The following is a 27838-nucleotide window of genomic DNA, read 5'->3' as shown; positions in this document are numbered from 1 at the left end:
TAAAATTATGTTTTAATCGGATTAGATTAAGACTTAAAATGATTAATTTGACTAAAAATCATCTCAATGTTTTTTGATAGTTTTATCTTAAGTAGTTAATTTCAATATATATTCATAGCAATGCAATGAATGCGTTACTAATTCAAATTATTAATTATGAAATCATAAAAAACAATTTAAAATAATAAATAAAAAAATATACTTTAATTGTAATGAATTATCGATTTAATTGTTATGATAAATGTAATCGATTTTCTTACATTTTGAATCGTTTGCTTTAAGCGCAGTTCGTTTTCACTGAAACTCATTAATATAAGACTTATGGCCTATTCACACAGCACAAGTACTTGTAATTTTATTCATCCAATATGTTTTCTTTTGTGCAATTGAATTGTAATTTAAACAAATTTAAATTGAAATCGTAATTTGTAATTATACAATTGTATGGGAATGTTGTAAATACTTTCTATGAATTATAGCAAAATAAAACAAAATGTTGCTGCAATATGTAATGTTTAGCATTTTTATAACGAGAGCATAAAATAAAAATAAAATGTTGATGAAATTATGATATGCTGTGTGAACAGGCTTTTAGGGAAGTGAACCGATCGAGGAAGGTGATATTCAAAATTACAATTTTTTTTTATTTGTTATATGATATTTTTATCAATCTATTATTTGTCTGATTAGACTTTTAAAAGAACTAAAATGAATCGATTGGGACTTAGATTATTAGATTATTTATGATCAAAGACGATTAAAAGTAAATTAATTTTATTGTATTATTTTTTATTCATAACAACAGTTGAAGGTGATTTACCAATTACCCTTATACATTTCATTTCATATATTTATAAGACAATATTCACAATTTCAGTGCACTTTCAATATAGCGCAGATAACATCATAAAAATTAATAGATACATATATATATTTAACTTATACAGTATATACATACATATTAGATGCGTTTTATTTGAGTTTAAATTGAAACACGTATTTTATTTTAAAAAATATTTTGGTACTGCTTGGCAACGTATATCAACAGAAACATAAAAAAGAAACTTGTAATTAATTAATTGATTAATTAATTAATGTAATTGATATTTTTTTTCTATATGATTAACAAGCGATTTATATCTAAAAATTTTAATTTATTTAAAATATTTTTATTTCAATAAAATAGATTAATATCGATAATGCATCAAATAGCATTTTAAAAGTTCCTATCTAATTTTTTTGGGCTTTATAAATTTCAATTCAGCATAAGATTTAATATATACGAAAATTCACTTTCACAGCGTTGCCATTACTCTTCCATGTATACTTTTTTGTTGATGGGTAACAAAGAAATCGATGAAATACTAATATAAATAGAGTATTTATAGTATGATAACTTCAAATTCATCTATATTTATTAGAAACTTAACAAAGTATTTCTTATGTACTCAAAAGAGAAATAAATATGTAAAATACTAATGTACTTTTATCATATATAAATATATTATATTTCAAATGAACTATCTTAAATGTTTGTTCTTTTCCTCATTATCATTTGTGATCGATATAAGTTATGATTTGTTTTGAAAAGTATGTAATTTCAACAGAGGGTTTAACATAAGGTGTATACTTTTGACATGAATGCTCCAATAGAACAACTTCTGGTTGCTTAAGAATAACTTGGCATCACTACCTAAATCATTCATCATTAATTCATCAGATAAGCTATTTCGCCCCATGAGAGACTATTCGTAACCTTGCGATTTTTGGCTTTGGGGGAACTTTTCAGGACTTGACGTTGTTGACTGCGATATAATTTAAGTAATATAGTTATTGAAACCTGCGATGCCATAAGCACAACATTAGAAGAATATATTCAGGTAAATCAGTTTTTTATTGTCTTAATTAATCAAATTTTAATAAAATATAAAAGTAATCAAATTTTAAAATATAATTGGAATATTTGCTGCGTTTAGCAAAATCTGTGTTAGTAAATAGTTAATCAGAGGACTTGTAACTCCTTTCCACCGAATTCTGGCGTATACTAATTGGGTACGATGTTGTCACAGTTTCTTCATATTCATTTTGTTGCTGTTGAGCATTTAATTTTGAGGGACTCATTGAAGGGCTACTTGAATTAATATACACCCCTATTGGACTCATTGCCGGACTGGAAGTGTAGCTTGAGTATGGCGAAGGTGTAATTCGAACTTGTTTCTGCACAAGTGGGTCTTTGTATGGTGTTGCAGCATTGCTATAATGCAATGGTGGTGCTGTTGTTTCTGGAGGAATTCCAATATATGCTACTGACTCGTAAGTCAGTTTGTTCATTTGTCCTTCCGCGAGCAGCTTCTCTATTCCTAGCTTGGCGAGTACTTGTTGTTCAGATGATAATTTGCGGTATGTTACTGCCCAAGATTGTCCATAAATGTCAGCATCGTCTTTTATAGTATTTTTATCTTGTGCTTTTGCTAAAAAATTTGTGTGATGCATTTTCTTTTTACGTGGTGGTTCATAAGTAGCCTGGAATATAATTAATAGTTTAATATAAAAATAAAGAAAATCAATTATGTGTTTAATTACTGCATTAAAAGAAATTTATATATTTATATACATACATATTATACTATTATTAAATTTCAGATTCCTAAAAATAGCATATAGCATATATGACATATAACAGCAGTGGAAATTTAGCACCAAAGGGTTTGAAACACTGTGAAACTACTCGAATTGCATAGGTGCTATTGACGAAAAAAGCGTAGAAATAAAAAAATACCACAAGGAACAGTGTCTTATTACTATAATTATAAGAAGTGTTTTAGCATCGTTTTAATGGCTTTTGTTAACTCAAATTGTGAAATAATTGCTGTCGATGTGGGGGCAAATGGAACGGCATCTGATGCTGGAATATTCTCTAAAATGAAATTTATGAAAACTAATTAGCCATTCTCATTCCAGACGCTATTCTGTTTAACGCAAAAAACAGAATCGTTTTTATTGCAGAATTGAATTAAACCTTAGAGTCGCATATATATAAGCGATGAAGACAATATATTTAATTACAGATTGATCAGAGCAAGACAAGTAGTGAAGAACGTCTTTGGGATTTTAACACACAGTTTTGGGTACTCGCCAATAAAAGTGATTTAGACCCACATAAAACTGTAGCCATTGCTACGACCCTCTATTACCTGCATAACTTCTTAATGCGCAAAAATTTAAGATATTATCTTAGGAACAGTATCGATAAAGAAAATACCCTGATTGCAGAATTGCAACCGGCATCATGACGAAGCTGTACTCAATTACCAAAGTTACAAGCATTAAAAGGAGGAAACTTATTAAACACGACAAAGGATATTCGTAATATGTACCAAAACTACTTCAATGGAGAAGCAGCAATGCCGTGGCAATAGGTGGGCGTTAAAAGTTTGAGACGCTCTATATATAAATCTGGGAATTCTGAAATTTAATAACATATTTTAATGTAAACTTCAATCTTGTTTTATATAGTAATATAAAAAAGAAACACTTTGATATGAAAGATCATTTTCTAATATAATTTACCTTATCTTCCACATCCTCAACATCAGAAGTACTTAGATCTGCGAATTGGCACTTATGCTCTTGTAAAAATTGTAGATCTTTATAATACCATAAAGATGGCACATACAAATTTTCCGCACCAACACTAGACTTTGCACTTTTTTTTACTTTATTTAATTCTCGCCTGTAGCAGTTCCTCATACCATTAATCTTTTTTTTTAAATCTTCTAATGTGGCATCTGGAAAAGTTTTTTTGTACCTTTGCAATAACTTATTCCAAGCCTGCGTTTTTAAATATTTATTTTTGTATGCATCACTTTTAACTTCCCACAAACAGCGTTCGCTTTTGAAGTCTTCAATCAATTCCTTATAAATATTATTATGCGGAAAATTCATTTTAATATTTTTATTCACAAACAAAATAATTGCTTTTACCACTTTTTTCCAAATTTCACTTTTTTTATTATTTAATAACTTTTCCCGCGATCTTCGCTCACCCGACGCTCACCAAATTTTTCAAATAATTAAAGATTTGCTGACTTCAATATACAGAAGCAAACATGTGTGCAGACTCAACGAAAAATAATTAAAAAGTTTTATTTTTACCTAACATCTGTCTGCAGACCGAAATTTCCAATACATACCTGAATATACACGCATACCAAGTAGCATGCATACATGGTTTGCACACATGTAGCATCATCTATATCAGTGGTGGCCAACCAATGGCCACTATGATATTTTTGTTTTTAGTAGAGACCATATAGTTTAAGAATAGGTGTCGCCTTAAAATTTACATGCATAGCAAAAACAAAATTAGTAGTAAGTCCACTTTCCTACTTAACTACTGCTTAACGAATAAGCTAAGCCACTCACATTACAATGATGCCAAATCTTAAAACTGTTCTATTGTGAATGATTTCTGAAAGAAAAGGAAAAACTCCAGTCAATTAACAGTTTAGTTTGTTTATTATTTATAACTGTTGCAAATTTTAATGAATAAATTTAAATAATTTAAATAAGTAATTTTATTGAAGAGATTAGTAATTGTAAAGAAATCATTCATTAATTATATATTAATTCATTAAAAAATTAAAAAATGCAATACATAAATAAATACAAAACACGATTGTAATAAAAAAAGCAAAAAGTGATAAGACAATTGCATAAAATTAAAACAATCTTAAATACTGCTCATTTAGCATTAGTCAACTATTCTTTGTAAACATGTCACAAAAGAACAAATAAAATAAGCACTACTACGATGGCAACTCTGGACAAAATGAAAGTTTTTTTAGACTTATATATGCAAAATACACAATAAAATTTTAAGTTAAAATTTTGAAAATCAATAATAATTGTTTGGTGAAATATTTTTTTTTTACATGATAATGAATAAAATGTGAATTTCATGCCTTTTAACAGTAAAATAATAAATGGAAAAAGTAACGTATTTGTTAGAGATTTTGTAGGTACTTGCAAAAGTCGTTCACAATAGATGAATTTTTAGTGTTGGCAATCATGCGATTTGAGCTACTCATTAGTTAAGCGTTAAGTGTTGTTGTTTTATATTTTATTCTTAAAATAAGCGGTTGTCCTTTTGTGAATAGAAAAGACCTGATATTAGAAGTTTAAAAATTATATTAACGAATTTATTAACGATCTTGTATTGCCTTCTTAAGATCTTGAGCCATCAAAAATATTAAATATTTGGTCAATGCGCCGTTCTCTCCTTATTTCATTATTTTTCTTCGTTATCATGGATAAAGTCCAATCATGTACTTTTATATAAATTCAAATACAATATGAAATGCTCACCAATAACTTTTTTGTATGATTCATTTTATATATATTTACATAAAAAACTTTTTTATAAAATTATCTAAATAACAAAGAAACTCCTTTGTCATCTGATTGGAATTTTTTTCCATATTTTTCCATAAATTATTCACAATAGAGCAGTTTTAAGATTTGGTACCATTGTAATGTGAGTTGGCTTGATTATTCGTTAGGCAGTTTCACGGAAATGGACTTATTATTGCGAATTTTGTTTTTGCTTTGCACGTTAATTTTGAAGTGACACGTGTTCTATTAGAGCATTCATGTTAAAAGCATACACCTTCTAAAGATTTTAAGAGTATTGTTGTTGCTTCACATGCGTTCTTTTGTGAGTTATAAGTATTTTTTTGCTAGTATGAATAAAAAAATCACGGCTAATATTAAATTTATAATAACTAAAACTTAAACGATATTACATTACATTCAGATTTCAACCAATTGTTTGTGGTTTTAAATCGAAATTTACACACAACCGAAATACTATTAATCATATTGTGGAGTTATTTCATTAAAATTAAAATGATAATTGATGCATATGGAAATGCTAATGCGAAAGCGTTTCACACACACAATGACATGAAAGGTGTAAAAATAAGTTATTTCCATTCTGCTTATTTATTCTCTGGCGATCAGAAAAAAACTATCAGCTGTTAAGCAGCATTGCTTACATTGTTTACAGCTGTTGTTGGAAGTATAAGCGTGCGGTTATTTTAATTTTATATTTCATAAATTATACAATTTAATTTGATTTTAAGAATTTGTCAGTAGTATCTCAAATATTAACTGCTTGTCTTAGAGTTATGTTCGAGCTACTGTTAACTTAGTGATTGTTTGGCATGTTTGGCGTGTCCACGTTGTTGCTCTAATCCTTTAAAAAATAAACTAATATTAAGTACTTATAGCAAATATTGAAAATGTTAAATACGAAAATTTTTCAAATCAAAGCGTTGCGTTGTTATGTCACAGCAGTTGCTAAAACGAAACTAAGTCCAAATAATAAATTTGGACAGCAATTGCTTATTAGCTGTAAGAGACCGGAATTCAATATTGATAGACATGTAGACGATAGTAAATTTGGAAGTGTGCCTCTTGCATCCAACAGATGGCAACACCGAAAATCTAAGGGTGATTTTTTTATAATTAACTCCACACAAGATGAAGAGCAACGTCAAACAGAAATGCTGTCTTTGGACACATTTCTTCAAGACAATACAATTGAATTTAATTCGGAATTAATAAAAAACCTAAAGACAGAATTTGATATAAAGCAATTAACGTACATACAGTCGACTGGCATACCTAAAATATTCACTGGTGATCACACCATCATAGCTGCCGAGACGGGATGCGGAAAGACCTTAACTTATCTATTACCAGTGGTGCAAAAAATAATTGAACATAAAAAGTCCACAAATATGAACAATCGTAAATTTAATACGCCATTGTCAATTATTTTAACGCCTGGACGTGAATTGGCAACGCAAATTGGTATGGTTGCTGAAAAACTGTGTAAAGGGACTGATATTAAAATAGAAACTATACTTGGAGGCAACACAAAAAAATTGATGATGAATCCAGAGTTTAAGGACGTTGATATAGTAATCGCTACATTTGGTGCGCTTAGTAAGTTAGTCACTACAGGCATTTATCGTACAGAGGAGGTACAATGTGTTGTGTTAGATGAAGCAGATACACTGCTGGACGATAGCTTTTCCGATAAACTTTGTCATTTTCTTAAAAAGTTTCCAGTAAGTATTATATAATTTTTTACAACAAACTATGTTTTATTTTTAAATAATTTATATTTCGACAGTTTCATTTGCAAAATGAACGCTCAGTGGGAACCCAAATGCTGTTGGCATCAGCAACCATGCCCACTAATATAACTGAATTACTGCATAAAGTAATAGATGTGACCACAATTCAAGAAGTTGTCAGTCCCAATTTGCACAAATTACAGCCTAACGTTGAACAAAGGTTTTTACGAATGAATAAAGGCGATCGTCCCAGCAATTTACTGAACTTGGTTAAAAGGGAGCTATCGAAAAATCATCCGCTATTAATATTTAGTAATAAATCAGCCACGAGTGATTATATATCACTTTTTTTGAATAATAGTGGCGTAAATTGTCTTAACCTTAATGGTGATATGCTAATGAAAATAAGGCTTGGTCGTTTCGAACAGTTCCAGCAAGGCATGTGTGATGTGCTATCTACTACAGATATTGGTAGTAGAGGATTGGACACACAAAGGGCACAACACGTTATTAATTTCGATTTTCCATTACATGTGTCTGATTATATACATCGTTGCGGACGAATTGGTAGAGTAGGAAATTTTTCCAAATCTGTAGTCACAAATTTTATATCATCGGGACGAGAAATTGGTGTAGTGCAACGCATCGAACACGCTGCTCGTACTGGAGGACTGCTGCCAAATGTAAATGCAAATATCAAAGGTATAATTAATAAGCAAATATTAAAAGATATGGAACAGATTAAAGCTAAAACTACGGATGATTTCTTTTAGTAGAAATGTAAAATAATTTTGTGCATTATTTTATTACGTTAATTTTAATAAACAGATTTTATTTTACATAAGTCTTAACAATCTATATATTATTTGTTAAATAAATACCCAAGGGCAATGGCCGCTGGCCATTAGAAATAGGCTTCAATAACCTTCGCCTCCCAAGTAGCACATCTTGTGGCTTAAGCCAGTTTGTGTAATTATGATTATGATGATTGTGTGTGTTATTATTTATGTTAAGTAAATGACTGAAACTAAAGTGATTTGTTGATATTGTTTTTATTTGTGGTAGCTGCTCTGGTTTTGTCGTTTTAGGTTTCACGGGAATAGGACGAAACCTGATGAACTTAAAGCGAATTGAACTACGCCTACGTCTTGTATTTCTTGAAGCTAATTCAGGAAAGAAATCAGTTAATGTAGGCTTAGGGAATATCTCATCTAAAGTCGGTTCAAGCATTACATCGGTAACTATTGCAAGGTCAGATTTAGAACCGGTCTCTAAACGACGCACACCTATTTTCGGTACAATGTGATATGAAGTCTTTTTACGTTGGCCTACGTTACGTGCCAATAGTCTCGTAATGAAACCTGTAACGCAAATTTATTTAATTTTTTTTATGCTTATATGAATTTCCAAAATTTGCTACGTACGAGTCTTATAAACCATGAAGGGTTGTAACTCCTCCATACCGCATATAGACTTCAACCATTCGTAAATAAAAATGTCATTGGCTCCACGAAGAAATACTGCAGCTTGCTGTGTTGGAGAAGAGAAAAATTAGTACAATAAACTAAAACTTATTAAAATAATTACAGGAAAATAGCTCCATAAGTACTCGGGAATGTTTTCGCTATCAAATTTATAGGTGTAAGGGATGAATTCACGGAAGGCAAACTCGCCTAAAGCTATCAGTCCACGTATCAATCGACTTATAAATGTGTATTCTAAAATATAATAATATTATTAAAATTATGCATAATATTTTACTACCACAAATGAAAATGATCATTTTGATGGTCATTTTTGGAAAAGAAAAGAAGGAAAAGAAGTACATTGCGTATACATGGGAAAGCATGTGAATAGGTTATGTTGTGTGAGAGTGGAGGGGATAATTAGGAAGTGAGATTGGATAAGAGGATGAATGAGATTTAAATTAAAGCCAACCAGAATCAAGACTGACAAAGCTAGCCAGTTCTATGAGGCGGGCCTTAAGGTCGATTGGATTTAGATTTGTGTGCGTGTTGGGTCAGGAAGACAGATGGGATACTACATGAGGGTAGAGCTGCAGTTTCTCAAGCATTGGGATTTAACGCGTATATGCGTCATAAGTTATTGTTTAGCACATGGCTATATCCTGATCTCAATTGAGCTAAAGCACTGCTTGCTGCACACCAAAAACGTAGGTTTTCCTGGGAACTGTTCAACCGTGGTCTCAAAATTATATTCATATACATTTACTACAAACAAATAATTGTGTATTCGTATGTGGGTACATATGTATATGATAAATATTTGTTTAAATTAAGAATTACTGTCCCTAATATTTTCACATGTAAATCAGTTAACAAATTTAAATTGTTAGGAATAATTTGAGTAACCAATTATATTGTAAATTCCGGTTGGAATTGAAAAGATGTACTTATTGAAACTTTATAAAATTGAATATTTTGTAGTAGTGATGGAATTAATGCTACTAAAATTTAATAAATCTAAAACTGTATAACAAAAGTATTAACCTTTTTCTGTGCTAACGTTGCGGAAATAAAAGAATCGTTCCATTCTTCGTTTGATATGGAACAGACACTCTGAATAAAAGTATCCACTACTATTTGATAAGTATCCAATAGTTTCGCAAAGTTCGTCTACGCTACTTAATGTGGCAGGAGTGGCGAAATACTGTGATATGTCTTCACTTTCATTATCAAATAGTTCCGAATTCCAATCATTGCTTTCATCATCATCTTCTGTTAGCAACTTATAAATATAATCTTCTTGTGGATTAATTTCACATTCCAATTCCATTTGCTCCATACTATCAGAACTTGTAAGATCAATTTCCACTATAATTTTATCACTCTCTCCATCTCGCTCACAGATATCCTGGTCGTCGCTTGCAAATTCCACTTCTGGCGAATCAATCAATGGTGGTGTGTTTACATTTAGATTATCGTGTATTTTAATACTCTCATATGGACCCAATAATTGGCAAACGAGTATTTCCGCCAAATTAAATAGTTCCTCACGGCATTGAGATTCCCTCGTATTGGGATTACTAGCGCAAGCACGTAATAAACGCCAATTGCGCTCACTGATTTGGTCGTTCTGCTTAAAGGCAAGTATTTGTATAACTTTTCCTAGTAAAACACGATAACAGTGGCCAATGAGAGGTGCAAATGCAGCTTCGGAGAGTGCATCTTTAAACGCCTCGGAGTCACCATATAAAATAACTGTGATATATTAACAAAACATGAAATGATTTATAGAACAATAGATGTAGTATTAATTTTAAATTATTTAAAATATATTGTATTTCAAAATTTACTTATTTTTTAATGATAAAATATTTTCAGTTATTTTACTCTTACTTTAAAAAAATAAAACGTTTCAAAAAAAAATATACATATGTACATAGTATATCTTTTAATATGCATAAATGCATGCAATTGCGTCCTTTTTGTCTCTGAGAATTTTGATTTGTGATAATACGATTGCTATAAGTTATAATTTCATTAGTTCTTAATTTTTAAAAAAGCAAGATAAGTTGCAGTTAAAAACCCGTCCACCCATTATGAGAAGTTTCTTTTTTGTTTTAAGTTTTGGAAAATGTTTGTCTATCCTAACGAAAATCAAGCTTATATATAATATTACAAACTTTAGCTATTAGCACTTATAAGTCAATTTATATACACCCTTTACCATTTCGAGCTCTTATTACCAGATATATATCTTAATACTAATTTTTTTTTTGAATAAACTTATTTTTTTTATAATATATACCAGGTGTATGCATAAGTTCTTTCTAGTTTAACTGGTAGTGGCTGGAGGCCCCAGCGAAAAGTGCGAAGCGTCGGGTCCACCAAAAACCTAGAATCTTTGTTCAATCGTTCAATAATTATGTCTTGTCTTGTATCGAATCAAAAGAAAAAGGCGGACAAAAATCATCATAAGAACATGTGAGACATGGTTTCTATCAATTAAAAATGGTGATTTCTATGTGAAAGACAGTGAGCACTGTTAGAACACAAAAGTGCGAAAACGAGCAATTGCAGAAGTTATTGAATAATAACCCAACTCAACAGCGTTTAACAAAAGCATTAAATGTGTCACAAGAAGCAATCGGCAGACAGTTTCGTGCAATGGTGAAGATCAAAAAACAGGGTAAATAGGTCCCACACGGTTTGAATGGACATCATATGGAAAATCACAAAGTCATGAAGTTCCAGAAATTTTCGTGGATAAACCACGATGTTTTTCTCACACGCGTCGGCATATGGCGTCAATGAACACCCTATTGGAACTCCGAGGAATTCCACCGGCACCAGTTGAAGTTATGTGTTTGAGCTTAGCTTCTTCCTTGGTGAGGAACGAGTCCTATCTAACACTTTTTCTGATCTTTGGGTCACAATACCCGGTTGTAAAATGAAACTGCATAAAGAATGATTGTAAATGAATATAATCATTCTACCCGCGTAAGATTGGAATTTGACAGGTGACAAGAATAGCTTTATTTTGAAAATTCAAAATTAAAAAAAATCGTTGCTTTCACCTAGCAATGCTTGTTCTTCAGCAACAAGACCGTAACGCTTCGGCAACAAGACCATGGTTTATATCTGTTAAAAACAGAGCGGTATTGTCTATTATGAACTCTTCACCATTATAAGCCCGTCGAAAGAAAGCTGTAACCAATAAAAGTTTAACTTAAATCAGTCATTGATCGAAAGACGACCGGAATGAGCCAGAAGACCCAGAAGAAAAAGTGATTTTGTTATACAGCAATTTGCGGTCTCACACAGCAAAAGCAGTGAACAACACCTTAAAATCGTTTCGATGGAAGATCTTTCCGCTCCCGACATATTCAGTACCTACATTTTGATACTATCTAAGTGTCACCTCTTCGCATTAATCGGGCATGCGTTCGCAGAGCAGCATTTTATCAACTTCGAGGAAGTTGGAAAACGGCTAGACTAATGGTTTGCAGCAAAAGACAAGCCGGTTTTCTGGCATGGCATTCCTAAATACCTAAAAGATGGATGAAATGTGTAGTAATCGATGTTCAATATTTTGAATGAACATAAAATTATTTCCCTTTGAAAATTACATATTTTCTTTACCAAAAAACAACGTGTGCGTACACCTGGTAAAAGTCATCTTAAGAAAATGTAAAATTTGAAAGCTCTCGATCAAAATATTCCCTGTCTAATTAAACCGTTTTAAAATATTAAAATCTGTCATTTTATCAAATGAGTTCAAATTAATACAAAATTTATGCATATCATAAAGTTTTACCTAGCGGAAATACTTATGTCGTATAAATATACCAAAACAACTTGGTTTATTTTTTAAAAACATAGTTTTTAGTGATGCTTATTTACCTTTTGTTGTTGAATTTGAACGTTTTCAATTCCTAATGGACATGGAACAAAAGAGCAAACACTAAGCATTAGAGTTGCGATTAAATTGTGCTTCGGGAGGTTTAAAGGAACAAATCTGTCGCAAACAAAAATAAATTTAAAATAATGGCCAACAGACACTGTTTGTGTTTATGATTAGTATAGGTTGTAAGATTATACATATTAAGCATAGTAATAAAAATTAATATATCAAGGTGTAAATTTTGTTCCAGATAGAGTAGTCTGAACTGTAGCCAAACTTTGTCAGAATATTAGGACTATGTGTTTCTAATAGCTTTTTAAAGTATAGATATGATACAATACATATATTAAAAGATTTCAATATCAATAACACTGATTATGTATTTTGTATTTGCGTACAGAATTTCAAATAATTAGATTTAAACATATGTATGTTTAGAAATATGTGTGTTGTGATTGTGACTAAACCCGATATTATCAACAATTCTTATTAGATCTTATTAGTTTTAACATAGTGTAATTGTTAATTGAGTTAAAAAGCAATTTTGAAATAGTCAAGAATATGATTTATAAAATAATAATATAATCGGTTTTATTAAGCTTTTGTATATGTCAAGTTTTTATGTATAAACCCAATTAATAGTGGTCCCCTGTAGTCAACTTTATAAATTAAAGTTTATAAAGCAAAAGTTTCTTTGATTTACAAAAGAAGAAAAGTCTAAAGTGTTATTAATGATACAACTACTTATTTGGCAAAGTTCTAAATATTATAATAAAATAAAAATTTAATTAGAACATAATTAAACGTACTGAATATTAATATATGTATGTTACTACAAAAGCTAACAGCAACAAAATAGCAAATGCAATAAAAACGATTAACTCAGATAAATGATAAAAGTTGATATATACGAGTATTAATAAAAAAAAATAAAAATACAAAAGGCAAGCAAAAATAAAAAATAACACTTTTTTGTGCACGATCGTCAATATCAGAACTTCTTAACCCATAACGTACGGCGGATCAGAAAAGTACTTAATGTATTTGGTTAAGATCAGTACCAATAGCGGTACTCATCTAAGTATATAAATTTATTAAATGTGTAATTTTATGCGTTTTCGTACACGGTTATATGAACGTACTTAGTGAATTATTTGTGTAAATTTATCAATCTGCTATATAATAGCACTATTTATATCAGTAATAATTATGACAGCACAAAATGCAATGCTCAGCAGTGCCATTTTTTTACCCAATATCGTTGTGATTTTTAATGTTTGTGGAAACTTTATTGATCAGCTTTGTCCCTATCAATAAATTATAAAACAAAATACCGGAATTTAGCGAAAAGTTCAAACTAAAAAGTAAAATTTTGGTGTAAATTTATCAAGTTTGTATAAACTATTTTTCATACAAAATTTGACACTTTATTTACCAAGCAGATAAATTTATACGTTTATAAGATTTATAGGGCATTTATTAGTTTAGATGAGTACCTAATAATATCATAAAAGTTAAAAATAAATTATTTTATGGAACGACAATTGACAAACGCTGGTTAACACAGCTTTATATCATTTACTATAATGATCAATTTAGCAAATATCGCTACAAACATATCTTAAATTGAGACTACAAAAGATGCGAACGCAACTATCAAAAATAAAAAGCTGTACTTTTATTAGTATGTTCTATATATTACATATTACATATATGTATATTAGTAAGGCTATTTGAACGATGCTACTTATTTGAAACGTTATTGCTTTAAATATAAAATCATATATAACTAGTAAAAAAAATAAAAATTTTATTAATAAAACTCTAAATTATACAAATTAAAGATTAAGAAATTTAATTTTTCTAACTATTTTAACTATTGCATGCGCAATGATAAATAATATAAGAAAAAAATACTATAAACTATTTCACATTTGTATTAAAGACAAGTACTTTAATGCAAATTAAGTATTACAATTTAAGTTATTTACCAAAAATAAGACTCCTTATGTATTTGTTAAAATATACCCTATAGTCTTCATCTGTACGCCAAGATGAAATAAAATCTGGATCACTGACCAATGGAATATCTATAGGTTTTTGGTACTCATCACGAAGTTCAATCATCTTATCCTTTTGATATCAGTATTATAATTATTGTATTATTACACACCTAAAAACTTACCATAAAAAATAAATCATTATCCTTGTGATTGAAAAGTTCCCAGTCACCATCTAAGGCACCTAATGCAGGAGGAAGGTCCATGTCATTTAAAACATCGTTAACTATATTATAAGAAGCTTTGCATCCCAATTTACGTGAATAAATTTTAATGTTCTAAAATTAAGAAAAGTCTTGTTTTAACATATATTTCAATAAAGATGTATATAATCCATACGATTGATTATACTTACATTCACAACTGTCCAAAGCATATACGATGCCCTTTCAGCCACACTTGTGAAAACTTCAGGTGACATCTCTGAGGTAGTGTATTCATACTGATCCCAAAATAATTTCACAGAATTTGCGTCTATACCCGTATAATTTTTATGTGCCTAATTAAATAGATACTGCATTCATACTTTATATTTATATTAATTTTTTCATACTTTATTGCAAGATTCTAGAGCATTTCCGTTTACAGGGGTAAGGGTACTTGATGCTTCACATGCATTAGTTTTATGCGTTTGTGTTGTATTATTCGTATGTAGTGAGTTTGTACTATTGTTACTTAAATGGTTAGTTCCCGATGTTGATTTGGAATTACAATTGATATTTTGTTCACTTTTGCCTGATTTTGAGCGCGATTTTGTTTGTTTTTTGTTCGATTTATTTTGGCTCGATTTAGCGTTTTCATCTGTTGAGGTTGCGGAGTTTTTCATTTTGAAATTTTGCAATTTCTTTAAAATATATTAATTTTTTATTTAAAATTATGTTTTGTTGATATACAAATAAAATAACAACAATCACGCTTCTTTATTTAAGAAATTAATAAAATATCATAAAAATTATCGATATAAAATAGACAACAACGAAACCGGCTGATTTTGACACATCAAACACAGAGTTGTTTGTACGATCGATATTTAAATTGGCAATGGAATTATACATAGATACTGCCGAAGTTGAAAGTAAACAAAATTGAAATTAGTAAATAGTGTAATAATGGCTGAAAGTGCAAATATTCGACAGAATTTACAAAATGTGCCATCGATTTTTGAAATCACAGCTGCTGAAACTTTAGATAATCTAATCTATCCTGCTCTAACTAAAGTGTTTGATTACTTTGGTCTACGTTTGGACTTTAAGCTTTGGGGCAAGTTTCAAATACGCGAGGAAATATCACCAATAATTTCTTGGATGCTGCAATATATGTACTTACGCAATCGTGGCTCCTCTTTCGGCGAAAGTTTCTATGGATTGCAACGCACTGCAACCGCAACTGGAGATCCGCTCACTAGACCACAACAAGTTGCGTCAGCAACCATACTGACACTCTTGCCATTTTTTGAGCGAAAATTAAAAACTCGTGCACAACATGAAGATATATCTAAATTTGAAAAATACCTATTAAATTGCTTACATTTTTATACAGCAGCAAAAGCAGTAAACACATTCCTCTATTTAATTAAATATTCATCCAGTCACTCACCAATATTCCGGTTTTTAAAGTTGACATTAAGATATCCATTAGATTTACCTAAGGAGGATAAAGCTACAGATCTATTCCTAAAACTGCTTGAAGTATTGGCATTTTTCTTACAGTTTGTACAATGGTGGTATTCAAATGATCAAAGACGAAAAATTGGTGGTTCTTTAAAAAATCCGCCTGCACTAAACAATCAGTCGTATCAGAAAGGAACCGATACGATACCAACAGGTACTTGTCCTATTTGTTTAATGAAATTGGAAACACCAACAGCGTGTGGAGTATCTGGATTTGTATACTGTTGGAAATGTATTGTTTTGCACTTAAAAACGAATTCAACATGCCCAGTATCTGGATATGCTATTGCATTGGACGATTTAGTCAGAATTTATGAAATATAGCACAACGTGAAAAATGGATGTAAAGCGCTTAAAATGAACTTTCTGTTATATAGTTAATACAAAGCTTCAAAACTAGTATAATTTGGTCCAATGCTATAAATATTAGATTTATACATCACATGCTGTTCTAATTTGGCAATACAACGCAATATCAGCAAATATTTTAGTACAGAACAAAATTTAATAAAATTAATGTGGTTGAACATAACATTTTTTATTAAAATTAATTATATTTATATTTACTAAGTAGGTTTTATAAGTAGGACTTCAAATTTATATACACGGATATGTGATCTTAAAGATATAACTTTACAATAGTATTAAACATTTACAATACTTTGATATGTTAAAATAAATTTGCTTATAAAATACTTGGATATCAATGAATAGAATTTTCTACATTTAAACTTTATGTTTGTTTATAAAAAAATAAAAACTTATTAAAACTTATTTTTATAACAAGAATTGTGCAATTTAATTACATTTATAAAAACTATAGATTTGTAAAAAATAAATATATTTGTGTATTGTTAAAGTAACTGCTAGCTTTTATTTGATAAATATATTCCATGCTTCCAATCGAAAATCACTTTCAACGCATAAAAATCCATAACGGCAGTCATATGAAAGCCCATATTAGTCCAAACCACAATATACTCAAATATTGCAAAGAAAGTGTAAACTATGCGGAAATTAAAATAAAAACAATCTTTAGGGGATAAGGTTTAATAAAATAATAACATATTAATGAATGAAACACTTGCTGTATATACATATTACTGAAATACAATCGGTATTTCTTAATGTGTACTTTAATTACTTGGGTTGTTAATTTTAAGATGCATTTAATTTAAGAAACTCATACTCATTTAACAATACTGGAATAACTAAAGAGAAGCATTTTAGTTTTTTATTTATAGACTGATGTTAATTATTTTTAATGTGTTTAATTTCCTAACGAATTTATTATTTAATACCAGAAAATATTTTTTAAAATACGCATATATTTGATATGAACCTATTATTGAACCATATACATATTTGAAATATAATTAAAAAAATTTTATTTACTAGAATTCAAAAACTTCTATAATTTAAGAATACTAATTTAGCAATACTGGAATTACTAAGGAGAAGCAGTTTAGTTTATAATTTATAGACTGATGTAAATTATAGTTAATGTGCTTAATTTCTTAATGAACATATAGTTCAGACTATATATATATACTATATATATATATATATATTATGTTATTGTATATATATATATATATTGTTATTCACCAGAATTCAAAAACTTCTAAGATCTTCTATATAATAAAATATAATATAATATTTTTCAATGTATACCTATATTTAATACATATACATCGAAAATTATTATATTATATAGAAAGTCTTAGAAGTTTTTGAATTCTAGTATATAATATAATTTTTATAATTATATTTCAAATATGTATATTTTACATTAATTCGTAGCTTTATATCAAATATACGCGTACTTTAAAAAATATTTAAAATATTTTTATTTATATATTTTTTTATATTTATTTTATGAATATACAAGAATTCTGATAAATAATAAATTGTTTAGAAGTTTTTTTCAAATATGAATGAATTAAAATAGTATAAGTGCAAAGCATTGTATAAATTTTAATGTTGTTGTTGTTGTAACCAGTTGGGACCTGCTTTGGAAGCTGTTGAAGGGTACTTGGTCGTTGATAACGACTAGTGGCTGCGGAATGTTCTTGGAACTCATAAAACTCTTATAACAGTTAATAATTTTTAATGCCTATATATTTTCAAAAGTAATCTTTATTTTTTATAATACAAATAATTCAATTCGAGAATTGCTAAAGTTATGGTTTTTTTTCGACTGAAAATCGCTTTTTTTTCCAAGAAAGCACGCTTCACTGTGAAGCGATATGAATTCAAAGCAATGTTAGAGAAATATTGGAACTCACTATTAAATTAACAATTTGTAGGATTTTAGTATTTATTGAAATGGTATCCAAAAAAAAAAAAAAATGAAAATAAGGAATAGCCAAAATGTTATCCATTTTAATTCCAGATTGTTTTTCTTGTTTTTTACCTTAAACATATGAACTTAAATGGTGAGTGTAGCAGCTAATACGACCGACATTCAATTTTAGTTAATTTGACCTAATTACAGTTTATCAGCTGTAAGTGCCCTTAGTCGAATAAAAAGTATATTTATGAGATTTCTGATTAGTAATGAATATTAAAAAAACCTTTAGAAAAAAAGTTGCTTTGAAGCACTTTCGTAACGTTTACTTACCTCCAGGCTCACAATATGAATTATGGCGTATGAAACAATACCCAGCCAACAAAAAGGTTGTCAAGTTTATAATAAATAAATAACCTTTCCATTTGTTTGACTTATTCTCATGAGGTAGGAGTGCGTCCCTTCTTCCATTTCTATTAAGAATATATGTTATAAGCATATATAATTCACTGCACGCAATAAATGTTACAAATGCGTTCCGGTGAATTTCGTAGTCGTTGGTTGATGTCCACAACGATAAGCTGACCAATGCTAAATTCTCAATAACATTCAACGCATAAGCCACTTTAGCCAAAGTGTGCCTACTAGGGTATAGGACGTCTCTGTAATATTTGTAATACAAATGAGCTATAATCAAACGGGCCGGCATGTGTAAGCATATGGCAAGACGCCAAATAGTCTTCTGTGGCTCATACGTTCCAATTGCAGCTGATAAGGACGGCAATAAATTACTCACATCACAATGTGTTCGAGTTGAGCGTTCAAACTCAAATATTAAAGACCACAATACGCAGAAAGTAAAACCTCCCAGCGGCAGACTGAGTACTATGGATATAAATTTTTTAAACGAAACCTGTGCCACACGTTTCTGTCCATCAAGGCGTTTGTAAGTTGGAAGCATATATGAACGTGGTTTCCCAATTTTGTAGTATTTTACAATACGTTACACAACCTGAACGTTTGATATCTGCCGTGAATTTCACTATCAGCTATAAAATGTTAACAAACTAACAAGTTTGTTATTCTGTGCCGTGTTTCATTATGCCAAAAAACAGTTACTGTTTATGTAGCATGTAAATAATTGTTTTTCAAAACTTCATCATTCTTGTGTTGGTGTTGTTCAGCTGTCAAACAATTGTTGGGGTTGGAAGCTTTTTGCCAAAAACACTCAGAAATTATATTCTGTGATTCTATAAATCAAATTAAGCTTTTATAAAAATATCATATGATGCCCGTGTGTGAATTCGAGTAAGTTGATAGTAAATTGAGGGAAATAGTTGATATTGTCGGTATGGCAGTGTTGTTGGTATTTCAAGTAGCGTAAATTAGATAAAAATTAAGTAAATTAGATATTACCATTGTAAAAATTTTATAAGATGTTTAGTAAATAAATAAATAAATTTGAAAACTTTTAACCAAAAATAATAAATAATTGCAATAAGTAAATAAATAAATATTTACATAAGTATAGTGCAAAAAATCTCTTTGAAATTTCAATTCACTTTACCTAAATTTACTCAAACTCCCACACGACCGATGTATGTAAATTATATTTTTAATTGGTATTATCACCAAAAAAAAATAAATAAAACAAATTTAAGTTTTTAACGTCTATTTTCTGAATGTCCACGTCTGTTCAGTTTTAGAATCATTTAAAAACTAAACTTTAGAGTTAAAATTTTTAAAAGCATTATTCAAAGAAAAACAAAGAAATCTAAAATTGTATTTTAAGGACGTGTGCGAGTTAGGCTACGTTGATGCTAAACCAAATGGAAGATTTTTTGGGATTTTTTGCACTGCACACATTTAGCCATCTATCAACACGTATCGACACATCACTACATTATTGGCATAACTTAGAATTTCCCTCATTTAGAACGCAACTTAACTCGCACATGTCCTTAGCCTAACTCGCACACGTCCTATGTATGATTATGAATTTATGGGGGTTAATAATCACAATTAATTGTTATTATGAAATTATGACTTAACTTGTGTACTTAACCAAACATACTTTATCGAAGAATATGTGATATCAGCTGAAATTTAATTATTGTTTGACATTAATAAAAATAAGCATGATTATAAGAAATTCTGTTCAACTACTCTCGTAAACAGGATAATTTCTGTTAATGATATGAAAGTAAATTAAATTAATCATTGAATAAAATATAAATGATAGTGAAACTTAATAATCGTTCGATATTAATGAAAATAGGCATTGGTTATAATATCGATATAGTTTTTATAAAGAGTGCTCTCCAATTACTCCCGTAAACAGGGTAATATCTGTTAATGACATGAAAGTAAATTAAGGATGTGTTCGAATTAGGCTAAGTTGCGTTCTAAATGAGGGAAATTCTAAGTTGTGCCGATAATATAGTGATGTGTCGATACGTGTTGATAAATGGCTAAAATATTAAAGTCAAATTTTCCACAAATCATTGAATTATAGAGCAAGTGAATCGTCTTACAAACGAAAGCTTTTGAGTATTTAAAATACTGATTTGGAATTTATCTTGATGTAGCACAAGCTCTCAACAAAATATGATATGAATGCTTAGGTCGTGTGCGAGTTAGGCTAAGTTGGGTTCTAAATAAGGGAAATTCTAAGTTGTGCCAATAATGTAGTCATGTGTCGATACGTGTTGATAAATGGCTAAATGTGTGCAGTGCAAAAAATCTCCCATTTGGTTTAGCATCAACTTAGCCTAACTCGCACATGTCCTTAATATACAAACTTAAGCTATAAATCCCTACAAATGTTTACAAAATGTTAGGTTCATACCCAATAAGAATAGATTCAGAATAGATAGTTTCAGTTAAGCTAATTGATTACCATATGAAGAAAACTCAGAGATCTTCTGAGTGAAACCGATATCTTTACGGGATATCTCAATGAGAGAACTGGGTTCTTATTATTTCATGACCAACTCGCATTTTCTTCAAGTATTCTTTGATGTCAACGATGTGCCCAGATTTTTTAGGTGGTCCGAGTGATTATCTGTAGCTCCCTGCCTGGTCAACTCATCTGTCTTGCAATTGCTGAAAATCTCTATGACCGGAAACTCAAAAAAGAGATATTTTGCGCTAATATAAACCACGTTGTTTCTAATAAGTTGCAAGCAAATCCATATTTTTATGGACCTGTCTATCCATGCAATTGGCTGGTTTTTAATAAACCTGAGTTAAATTTAAAATTTCGATGCTAACGCAATTTTAAGAAAATAAAGATGTTTAGATGTTTAGGAATTGCTTTTTAAATTAAATAGAAAAATAATAAATTTAGTATTAATAGTTAAGCCAAAAATAAAAGATATAATATATTTTTTCTGTAAGGTAAAACAAAATTTAAATTGTTCTTTTATTTCATTATATAAATTTAATTTGCAAAAGGTTACGTATTAGCATTATATTTTCATTTTAAAAATATTGCCTAAACAATTACAATGCTATGAAAGTCCTCATATCTGAAAATAACGACCATTGAGGTCTTCATCATCACTACAATTAATTTTTGTTGAATTACTTGAACGATTTATAAAAATTATGGCAAAATAAGTTTTCACAGTATTTACATACAATTTTCTTATATTTATTTTAAACATTAAGTAGACGTCTTACTCAACCAATCTCACCAAACTGAGCTCATCTCATTCGTTGCTCACCACATAGTTTTTAATGTATTTGAGTTGTTTTAATTTCTTTTGCAATATCTTTTGGAATTAGAGTGGAGACAACGAATAGGTGACTTAACCATGATATAGACGATACTACATGTATGGACACCAAGTATTCAGACCAAGTATGCTCTTTGCTATACTCTTTGAAACAAGGTGTAATTTGACCGTATACATGTCTGCAGATCAAATGGTACGTATACTTGAATATATACAGGTCGATTTGGTAGCACGGCATACTTGGTTTGCATCTATATTTATCAGGGCTGTTCAAAGTACTGCCCGCGTGGCACATGCGGCTAATGTTTATGCGACCTACGACATATTTTTAATCTACTACATTATTTTATTTCTATAATATACCAAATAAATGAATTTAAATTGATAAATTAATAAAACTGAATTTAACACTATAACCGTATTTATAATAACAACTATGAACGAATGTTTTTGTTTCTGCGGCCCTCCAATCTGTACAGTAATTTGTATTGTCATATAGTCTGGACATCACATATAGTCTGGACATCACATATAGTCTGGACAGTCCTGGTCTATATTATGCTTTAGACATTAAAGAATTTAAAATATTTAATGTCGGTATTTAAAGCGTTGTGATAAGTTAATTAATAAATAATAAAAAAAAATGTTGAAATAGAGAACTATATTTATTCTTTTATATATGATCAGTTTGGAATAAATTTTAAAACGGAAAACTGTTTCTTCAAATTTTGTTGCCGAAAAGACATTAACGCTATCTGGTTCTTTTGTCCATGATGTCATTTATTCTTCATCGCTAAAAATAAAATTATAAAAAAATGTGAAATTATACAAAAAGAGTCTTTGTTATTAGAAAAAGTTTTATAGGATGACAATAAGTGATTTAAACTAATTTAAATTTTGTGAAACATTATGCTTTAAACTTCATTGAGTTTATAATATACGGTAATATATTATAGGGTTAGCCATTTTGTGGTCCTGTATTGATCACACTCTTCTAGTGACATATGTCAAACAGAACTCATATGTTTAGTTTAAGCTTTGTCATTTTAGAGTATGGATTATGCAATGCATAGAACATATACCTAATGCACAGTATCTGGTATTTCATACAATTGTACTAGATTGAATAGTCAACTATAATGTTGAGAGAATGTAGTTTAATCGTGCGCACAACATACGTTGATTGCCTTCCCGAACAATAGCGTTTAGATGACGGTTTTTCTTGTAGTGGATATGTCAACAAAGAAAACTTTACCATCTGGGGTAATGAAAATCCACAAGTGACTATGGAAAGACCATTGCATCACTTTTTGGTGTGCTGTTTGGTCTAAAAGTGGGATACTTTGGAACTTCGTTGAAAATTATGAAAATCTAAATCTTTTTTTGATGAAAAATTCGTTATATCGTTTTTTTAAAACGGTGCCTCAAACTATGAAACACTTTCTGGATTGGCTTTGAACGCGACAAAGTTCCTGAACTTAGATCTTGGGATCTAACTAACAAAATCATGCGATTTTTTATGACTAAAATTGAAATCTCAATTACAAATTTGTTTTATGTGAGTTTACTTTTAGAACTACAAAATAGATAGATAGTATATCATACTTCTCTTTACGTGTGTAAAGAAATATGAAACTGTATACAATGAAGTTTAAAGTTGTAATATAAAGAATGTGATTTTTGAGCTTAATAATACGATTTGTTTTGTATACAAACCTTGTGATGGAAGAGTCTGAAAGCACATCTAATAAAGAATCTGAGAATGATATGGTAGAAAAAAATGAGCCGTCATGTGTGACAATGGACACTTCAGAATCAACAGGTGTTTCCAAATTTTCAAATAAAAATTCGTAATCTTCGTCCGAGTGCAGGCTCTTTTTAACGAGTTTGACCTGTAGTAAACTATTCGTACTACGAACTGAAATTTCCGTCCCGCTTTGCCCTACTTCAGTATTTAATTCTGGCTCATCTACTAAATCATTTGTGGTCTGGGTAAACGCTTCTTTGAACAATACAACGTTTGGGTTTTTACTTAACATTTTCGTATTATTGCCGATTGCATCTGGATTTGTTACCGGTAATATTGTTTCATCCAAATTGTAACCTTTAGTTTTGACTATATCTTTAGGCACAGATTTCCTTTGTTTTGATTCATTATAATATAATTCCATTTGGTTTTGTTTCATTTCGTCTAAAGATTGCGTTGGTTTCATTTTAAAACCATTCAAAAGTTCTATAGAATGTTTTTGCACAGGTGTGTGTTCTGTCAATATAGATACTTTCTTCGGTCTTTCGGTATAACCATGTGGTTGTTCTTTGTCATTTGTTAGCAATTCTCTGACCTTTGGAGGAATCTCTTCGGAACTACTCAATTCTATAGATTTGTTACTATCCATATATGAATCACTCTCTGATGCAGAAAGTTTACGTTTATAAATTGTTTTGGCTATTTCCGGATAAACTGTTCTCTTTTTAATGTCCTGTTTCTGTTTAGGAACTTCTTTAGTTGTGTTTCCCAAGTGTTTCTCTTTTGTTCGCCGTTTGGAATGTAAGTTACTAGTTGGATCAGTGAACTTTGTGTGTAAATTCTGACCCGCTACAGCAGGAGCCTTTCTATTTTCAGACTTTGTTTTTACTTTAGTTTTAATATCTAAATTATCGCGACTATTTGCAAAGTTTTGATCTTCTTGACCTATTTTAAGTGGCACTTTATTTGGCAATTCTGCAAATTTCTTTGGTGTTTTTGTATTACCGTATTTGGAATAAAAATAAGTTAAGGGGTGTACGTAATTATATGAAATTTCCTCTATTTTTAATTTGTTTGATTCCTTCGAAGCTTTTCTTTCATTATTTTTTGTAGTCAGAGGCACGGCAGCTTTATAAGTACTACTTCGATATCCGTGAATAGACGTATCGCGTTGACTATTAAAACTAAAAATAATAAAAATTTAATATGGTACATTAAAAAAAATTTTTTTAAATAAAATATGAAAATTATTATAATTTTTATTCGGTAAAATTCTCTACGAATATATACCTATACACATAGTCTTAGCGCAAAAAATCTATTAGAGTTGATTGGCTGCACTTCACTGACAATCTATAACCTTGTTATCTTCTACCAAAAATAGTTGGCAGCAAATGTGTTTTAAACCAACAATCTTAAGCCAGTGATATACAAACTAATCTATATTAGAAGATTTAGATTTTCCATATTGTTGCAGTGGCTTGTGATTTCGTGGTACACCGACGGTTCAAAAACCAAAGAAGGAGTTGGTGCAGGGATATTTGGTCCCAACACTAAAATCTCGTCTTCTAACCGGTGATTCACGTCATCGAGCTGTGCGCTCGTGTCAACATTAGTAATGGGATGAAAGGCGCCCGTATCTGTATTTACTCAAATGGTCAAGCAGCAATCAAAGCATTATCCTCCTGCAAGTTTTCCTCTAAACTTCCGTTAGACTGTTATGATGCTTTGTTGGGTGCCTGGTCATACAGGAATCAATGGTAATTAGTCCGCGGACAGTCTTGCGAGGTCAGGATCTGCCCATTCAACTCTGTAAACCGGAGCCATATTGTGGATTAAGTTGCTCTACAACTAGATTTCTGATTGAAAAATGGTTTTCAACCGAGTGAAGTTGCTACTGGCGTGACATTCCAGGTAACCGTCAGGCTAAAGAGCTGGTTCGTCTTTACAGTTACGATAAGGTATCCTGTTTCAGCACAACAGTGTTGAGGTTGCAATGATGTTCGTTTATTCAGGGAGGTGTGTCCTGAAAAGATATTCTAAAAAAGCCATCTAGAAGGAGTAAATACCTATAGTTGGTAGTAAAAGCCTGAGTAGATAAAAATATTCTTCTGAAATCATTTGGTTTAAATTAGATGGCTAACGCGTTAGCCGCTTCAACTAAAGCGGAATCAATTCAGGTCTCGGAGTTCAATGTACAAAAAAAAGAGTTAGAGTGAATATAAGTGAAACATAGCTAATGACTCGAGTGCTAAGTAGACATATCAGTTCTCTGGTAATACATGCTGTCTTACTTGTAGCACTTTGATCAGAAACAGTAGTATATACTTAACCTTGTATAAAATATCATTACAGTTATAAAACTCATCATTCTTACCGTTCATGTATTCCAATCATATTATCGCATTCTGGACAATAATGTACAATATCTCTCATGGACTTTAAGCAATATACACCTGCTGCTAGGGGCCCCAAACTGCAAAACAACAACAACATTTATTAGCCACTGGTACTTTAATGATAGTTAATATAATATTAATATATATATATGTTAGTACAATAACGTTACATGTACTAGACTACAGATACATAAAAAATAAGCTGAACAAAATATATATAACCCTTGGTTAACTAGAGTTCATCAAATGTTGCAAGTGAAGTACAAGTGGAATGCTTACCCTAGGACACACAGGACCAAGGCTACAGTATGGGTTTTTCTCGTAATTATAGCACGTGTACGCGTTATAACTAAAGTATAGCAATATGGGCAGATTATGGCCATAGCCGCTGTGCGATCTAATCTCGGCATGTTTACGATTTTTTTGCTTTGCAAATAGCGGATAATTTGTGAACAGATTTAAGATACTTTTGAGTAGCACATATTTGAAATTTAATCTATTGATAATAAATAGTTCAATTTTACTGATGTGTTTTCGAAAAAAAAATACATATAAAATTTAATTTTATATTTTGATTTTTTAAAAAATAAAAATAAACAAAAACGAATAAAATTGACATTACAGTCAACGGGGAGCTAGATTTGATTGCTTTAATCAGAGGGTCATATAAATTAAAAAATTATGATATAAAAATCATAAGTAGCAATATTTTTTTATCTTAACATTAGTGCAGTCAGTTTTACCCTCCCACTCTGAATTCCGACAAAAAAATCAATGTCGATCTCCCGTGACTGTCAGGAAATTTCTATTTCGGGAAGGGTTTGACTATTTTAAAGTACGGAAACAAGTTGTGATTTAGGATTTTCTCAGGATTGAATATATCTTCTTACTATAGGCTTCCAGAATATTGTGGTGTTTTTCAGAAGGAAGTGTTCGCCATTAGCTTTTCTGAAAATGCATGATATATTTAATAGAAATGTATACATACTATTAAATAGAAAAAATCCAATATTTTCATTAAGATGCACCGTAGAGATATCAGTCTTGTGGTAGGCTTACCCACAGATTATTGCAGATTAAAAAACCATACTAAAAGATTGAATCTTCCTTTGAATAATATCTGTTGCAGTTGTGGAGAGGACGATAAAAGTGCCTCTCATCTGGTTTGTTCTTGCTCAGCACATGCGCAGCGCCGCCTCCTACTCTAGGAGAGTCGTTTTTTGAGGATTTTGGTCAACTGTATGATTAATAAATTCCTTAAATAATATTTCAAGTTTTGCTAAAGATTTAAGGTGGTTTTAAACCTTTGAGTTTTTCCGTTATATGGTAACACAATGGGCCAATAGGTCTAAATGGATCCCTATGAATCGCCGATACAACCTAATAACGACACAACAGTACGTAATCTTCTTTGAATTTT

The 27838-nt window shown here is 30.3% G+C and overlaps 6 protein-coding genes across 7 annotated transcripts; 2 read left to right on the top strand and 4 right to left on the bottom strand.

Annotated features, from left to right (window-relative positions):
- Positions 1-1545: 1545 nt before the first annotated feature.
- Positions 1546-4110, bottom strand: LOC119689759. Its single transcript, XM_038104661.1, has 2 exons — positions 3571-4110; positions 1546-2523 (listed from the first exon to the last, which is right to left on the bottom strand). Exons 1-2 carry the CDS (start codon positions 3943-3945, stop codon positions 1999-2001), a joined length of 900 nt encoding a protein of 299 aa, XP_037960589.1. The 5' UTR covers positions 3946-4110; the 3' UTR covers positions 1546-1998.
- Positions 4111-6055: 1945 nt separating this feature from the next.
- On the top strand, positions 6056-7964 carry LOC119662777 (probable ATP-dependent RNA helicase DDX28). The gene is made up of 2 exons (XM_038072527.1): positions 6056-7136; positions 7202-7964. The coding sequence occupies exons 1-2, from the start codon at positions 6303-6305 to the stop codon at positions 7916-7918; spliced, it is 1551 nt and encodes a 516-aa protein (XP_037928455.1). The 5' UTR covers positions 6056-6302; the 3' UTR covers positions 7919-7964.
- LOC119662776 lies at positions 7952-15978 on the bottom strand. 2 transcript variants are annotated; one of them, XM_038072526.1, is made up of 8 exons: positions 15899-15978; positions 14928-15071; positions 14698-14850; positions 14504-14645; positions 9656-10366; positions 8733-8863; positions 8570-8675; positions 7952-8506 (listed from the first exon to the last, which is right to left on the bottom strand). In XM_038072526.1, the coding sequence occupies exons 2-8, from the start codon at positions 14991-14993 to the stop codon at positions 8001-8003; spliced, it is 1815 nt and encodes a 604-aa protein (XP_037928454.1). In that variant the 5' UTR covers positions 14994-15071; positions 15899-15978; the 3' UTR covers positions 7952-8000. The 2 variants fall into 2 exon arrangements, with proteins under 2 accessions (XP_037928454.1, XP_037928453.1); XM_038072525.1 differs by lacking the exon at positions 15899-15978 and adding an exon at positions 15126-15453.
- LOC119662778 (peroxisome assembly protein 12) lies at positions 15502-17052 on the top strand. The gene has a single exon (XM_038072530.1). It carries the CDS (start codon positions 15682-15684, stop codon positions 16564-16566), a length of 885 nt encoding a protein of 294 aa, XP_037928458.1. The 5' UTR covers positions 15502-15681; the 3' UTR covers positions 16567-17052.
- A 13-nt stretch (positions 17053-17065) lies between these two features.
- On the bottom strand, positions 17066-19739 carry LOC119662779 (post-GPI attachment to proteins factor 2-like). Its single transcript, XM_038072531.1, has 2 exons — positions 18866-19739; positions 17066-17248 (listed from the first exon to the last, which is right to left on the bottom strand). The coding sequence occupies exons 1-2, from the start codon at positions 19491-19493 to the stop codon at positions 17109-17111; spliced, it is 768 nt and encodes a 255-aa protein (XP_037928459.1). The 5' UTR covers positions 19494-19739; the 3' UTR covers positions 17066-17108.
- A 3225-nt stretch (positions 19740-22964) lies between these two features.
- LOC119689145 lies at positions 22965-26944 on the bottom strand. The gene is made up of 4 exons (XM_038103904.1): positions 26698-26944; positions 26397-26495; positions 23989-25203; positions 22965-23065 (listed from the first exon to the last, which is right to left on the bottom strand). Exons 1-4 carry the CDS (start codon positions 26826-26828, stop codon positions 23053-23055), a joined length of 1458 nt encoding a protein of 485 aa, XP_037959832.1. The 5' UTR covers positions 26829-26944; the 3' UTR covers positions 22965-23052.
- Between the last annotated feature and the right edge of the window lie 894 nt (positions 26945-27838).

Source organism: Teleopsis dalmanni, chromosome X (assembly GCF_002237135.1).
Source record: "Teleopsis dalmanni isolate 2A chromosome X, ASM223713v2, whole genome shotgun sequence".
Taxonomy (NCBI): Eukaryota; Metazoa; Arthropoda; class Insecta; order Diptera; family Diopsidae; genus Teleopsis; species Teleopsis dalmanni.
Note: the sequence above shows the minus strand (reverse complement) of the source record. Positions and strands in the feature narration are given on the sequence as shown.

Coding starts and splice junctions, on each gene's coding strand:
- LOC119662779 (XM_038072531.1), bottom strand. CDS start 19,493: ATGCTTCCAACTTACAAACGCCTTGATGGACAGAAACGTGTGGCACAG. Junction 17,249..18,865: donor TTCATATTGTGAGCCTGGAG/GTAAGTAAACGT, acceptor ATTTCCGCATAG/TTTACACTTTCTTTGCAATA.
- LOC119662777 (XM_038072527.1), top strand. CDS start 6,303: ATGTTAAATACGAAAATTTTTCAAATCAAAGCGTTGCGTTGTTATGTC. Junction 7,137..7,201: donor ATTTTCTTAAAAAGTTTCCA/GTAAGTATTATA, acceptor ATATTTCGACAG/TTTCATTTGCAAAATGAACG.
- LOC119689145 (XM_038103904.1), bottom strand. CDS start 26,828: ATGCCGAGATTAGATCGCACAGCGGCTATGGCCATAATCTGCCCATAT. Junction 26,496..26,697: donor TTGGTCCTGTGTGTCCTAGG/GTAAGCATTCCA, acceptor GTTGTTTTGCAG/TTTGGGGCCCCTAGCAGCAG. Junction 25,204..26,396: donor ATGATTGGAATACATGAACG/GTAAGAATGATG, acceptor TATTATTTTTAG/TTTTAATAGTCAACGCGATA.
- LOC119662776 (XM_038072525.1), bottom strand. CDS start 15,398: ATGAAAAACTCCGCAACCTCAACAGATGAAAACGCTAAATCGAGCCAA. Junction 10,367..14,503: donor CATAAGGAGTCTTATTTTTG/GTAAATAACTTA, acceptor AATATATCACAG/TTATTTTATATGGTGACTCC. Junction 8,507..8,569: donor CTTCATGGTTTATAAGACTC/GTACGTAGCAAA, acceptor TTTGCGTTACAG/GTTTCATTACGAGACTATTG.
- LOC119689759 (XM_038104661.1), bottom strand. CDS start 3,945: ATGAATTTTCCGCATAATAATATTTATAAGGAATTGATTGAAGACTTC. Junction 2,524..3,570: donor TTGAGGATGTGGAAGATAAG/GTAAATTATATT, acceptor ATTATATTCCAG/GCTACTTATGAACCACCACG.
- LOC119662778 (XM_038072530.1), top strand. CDS start 15,682: ATGGCTGAAAGTGCAAATATTCGACAGAATTTACAAAATGTGCCATCG.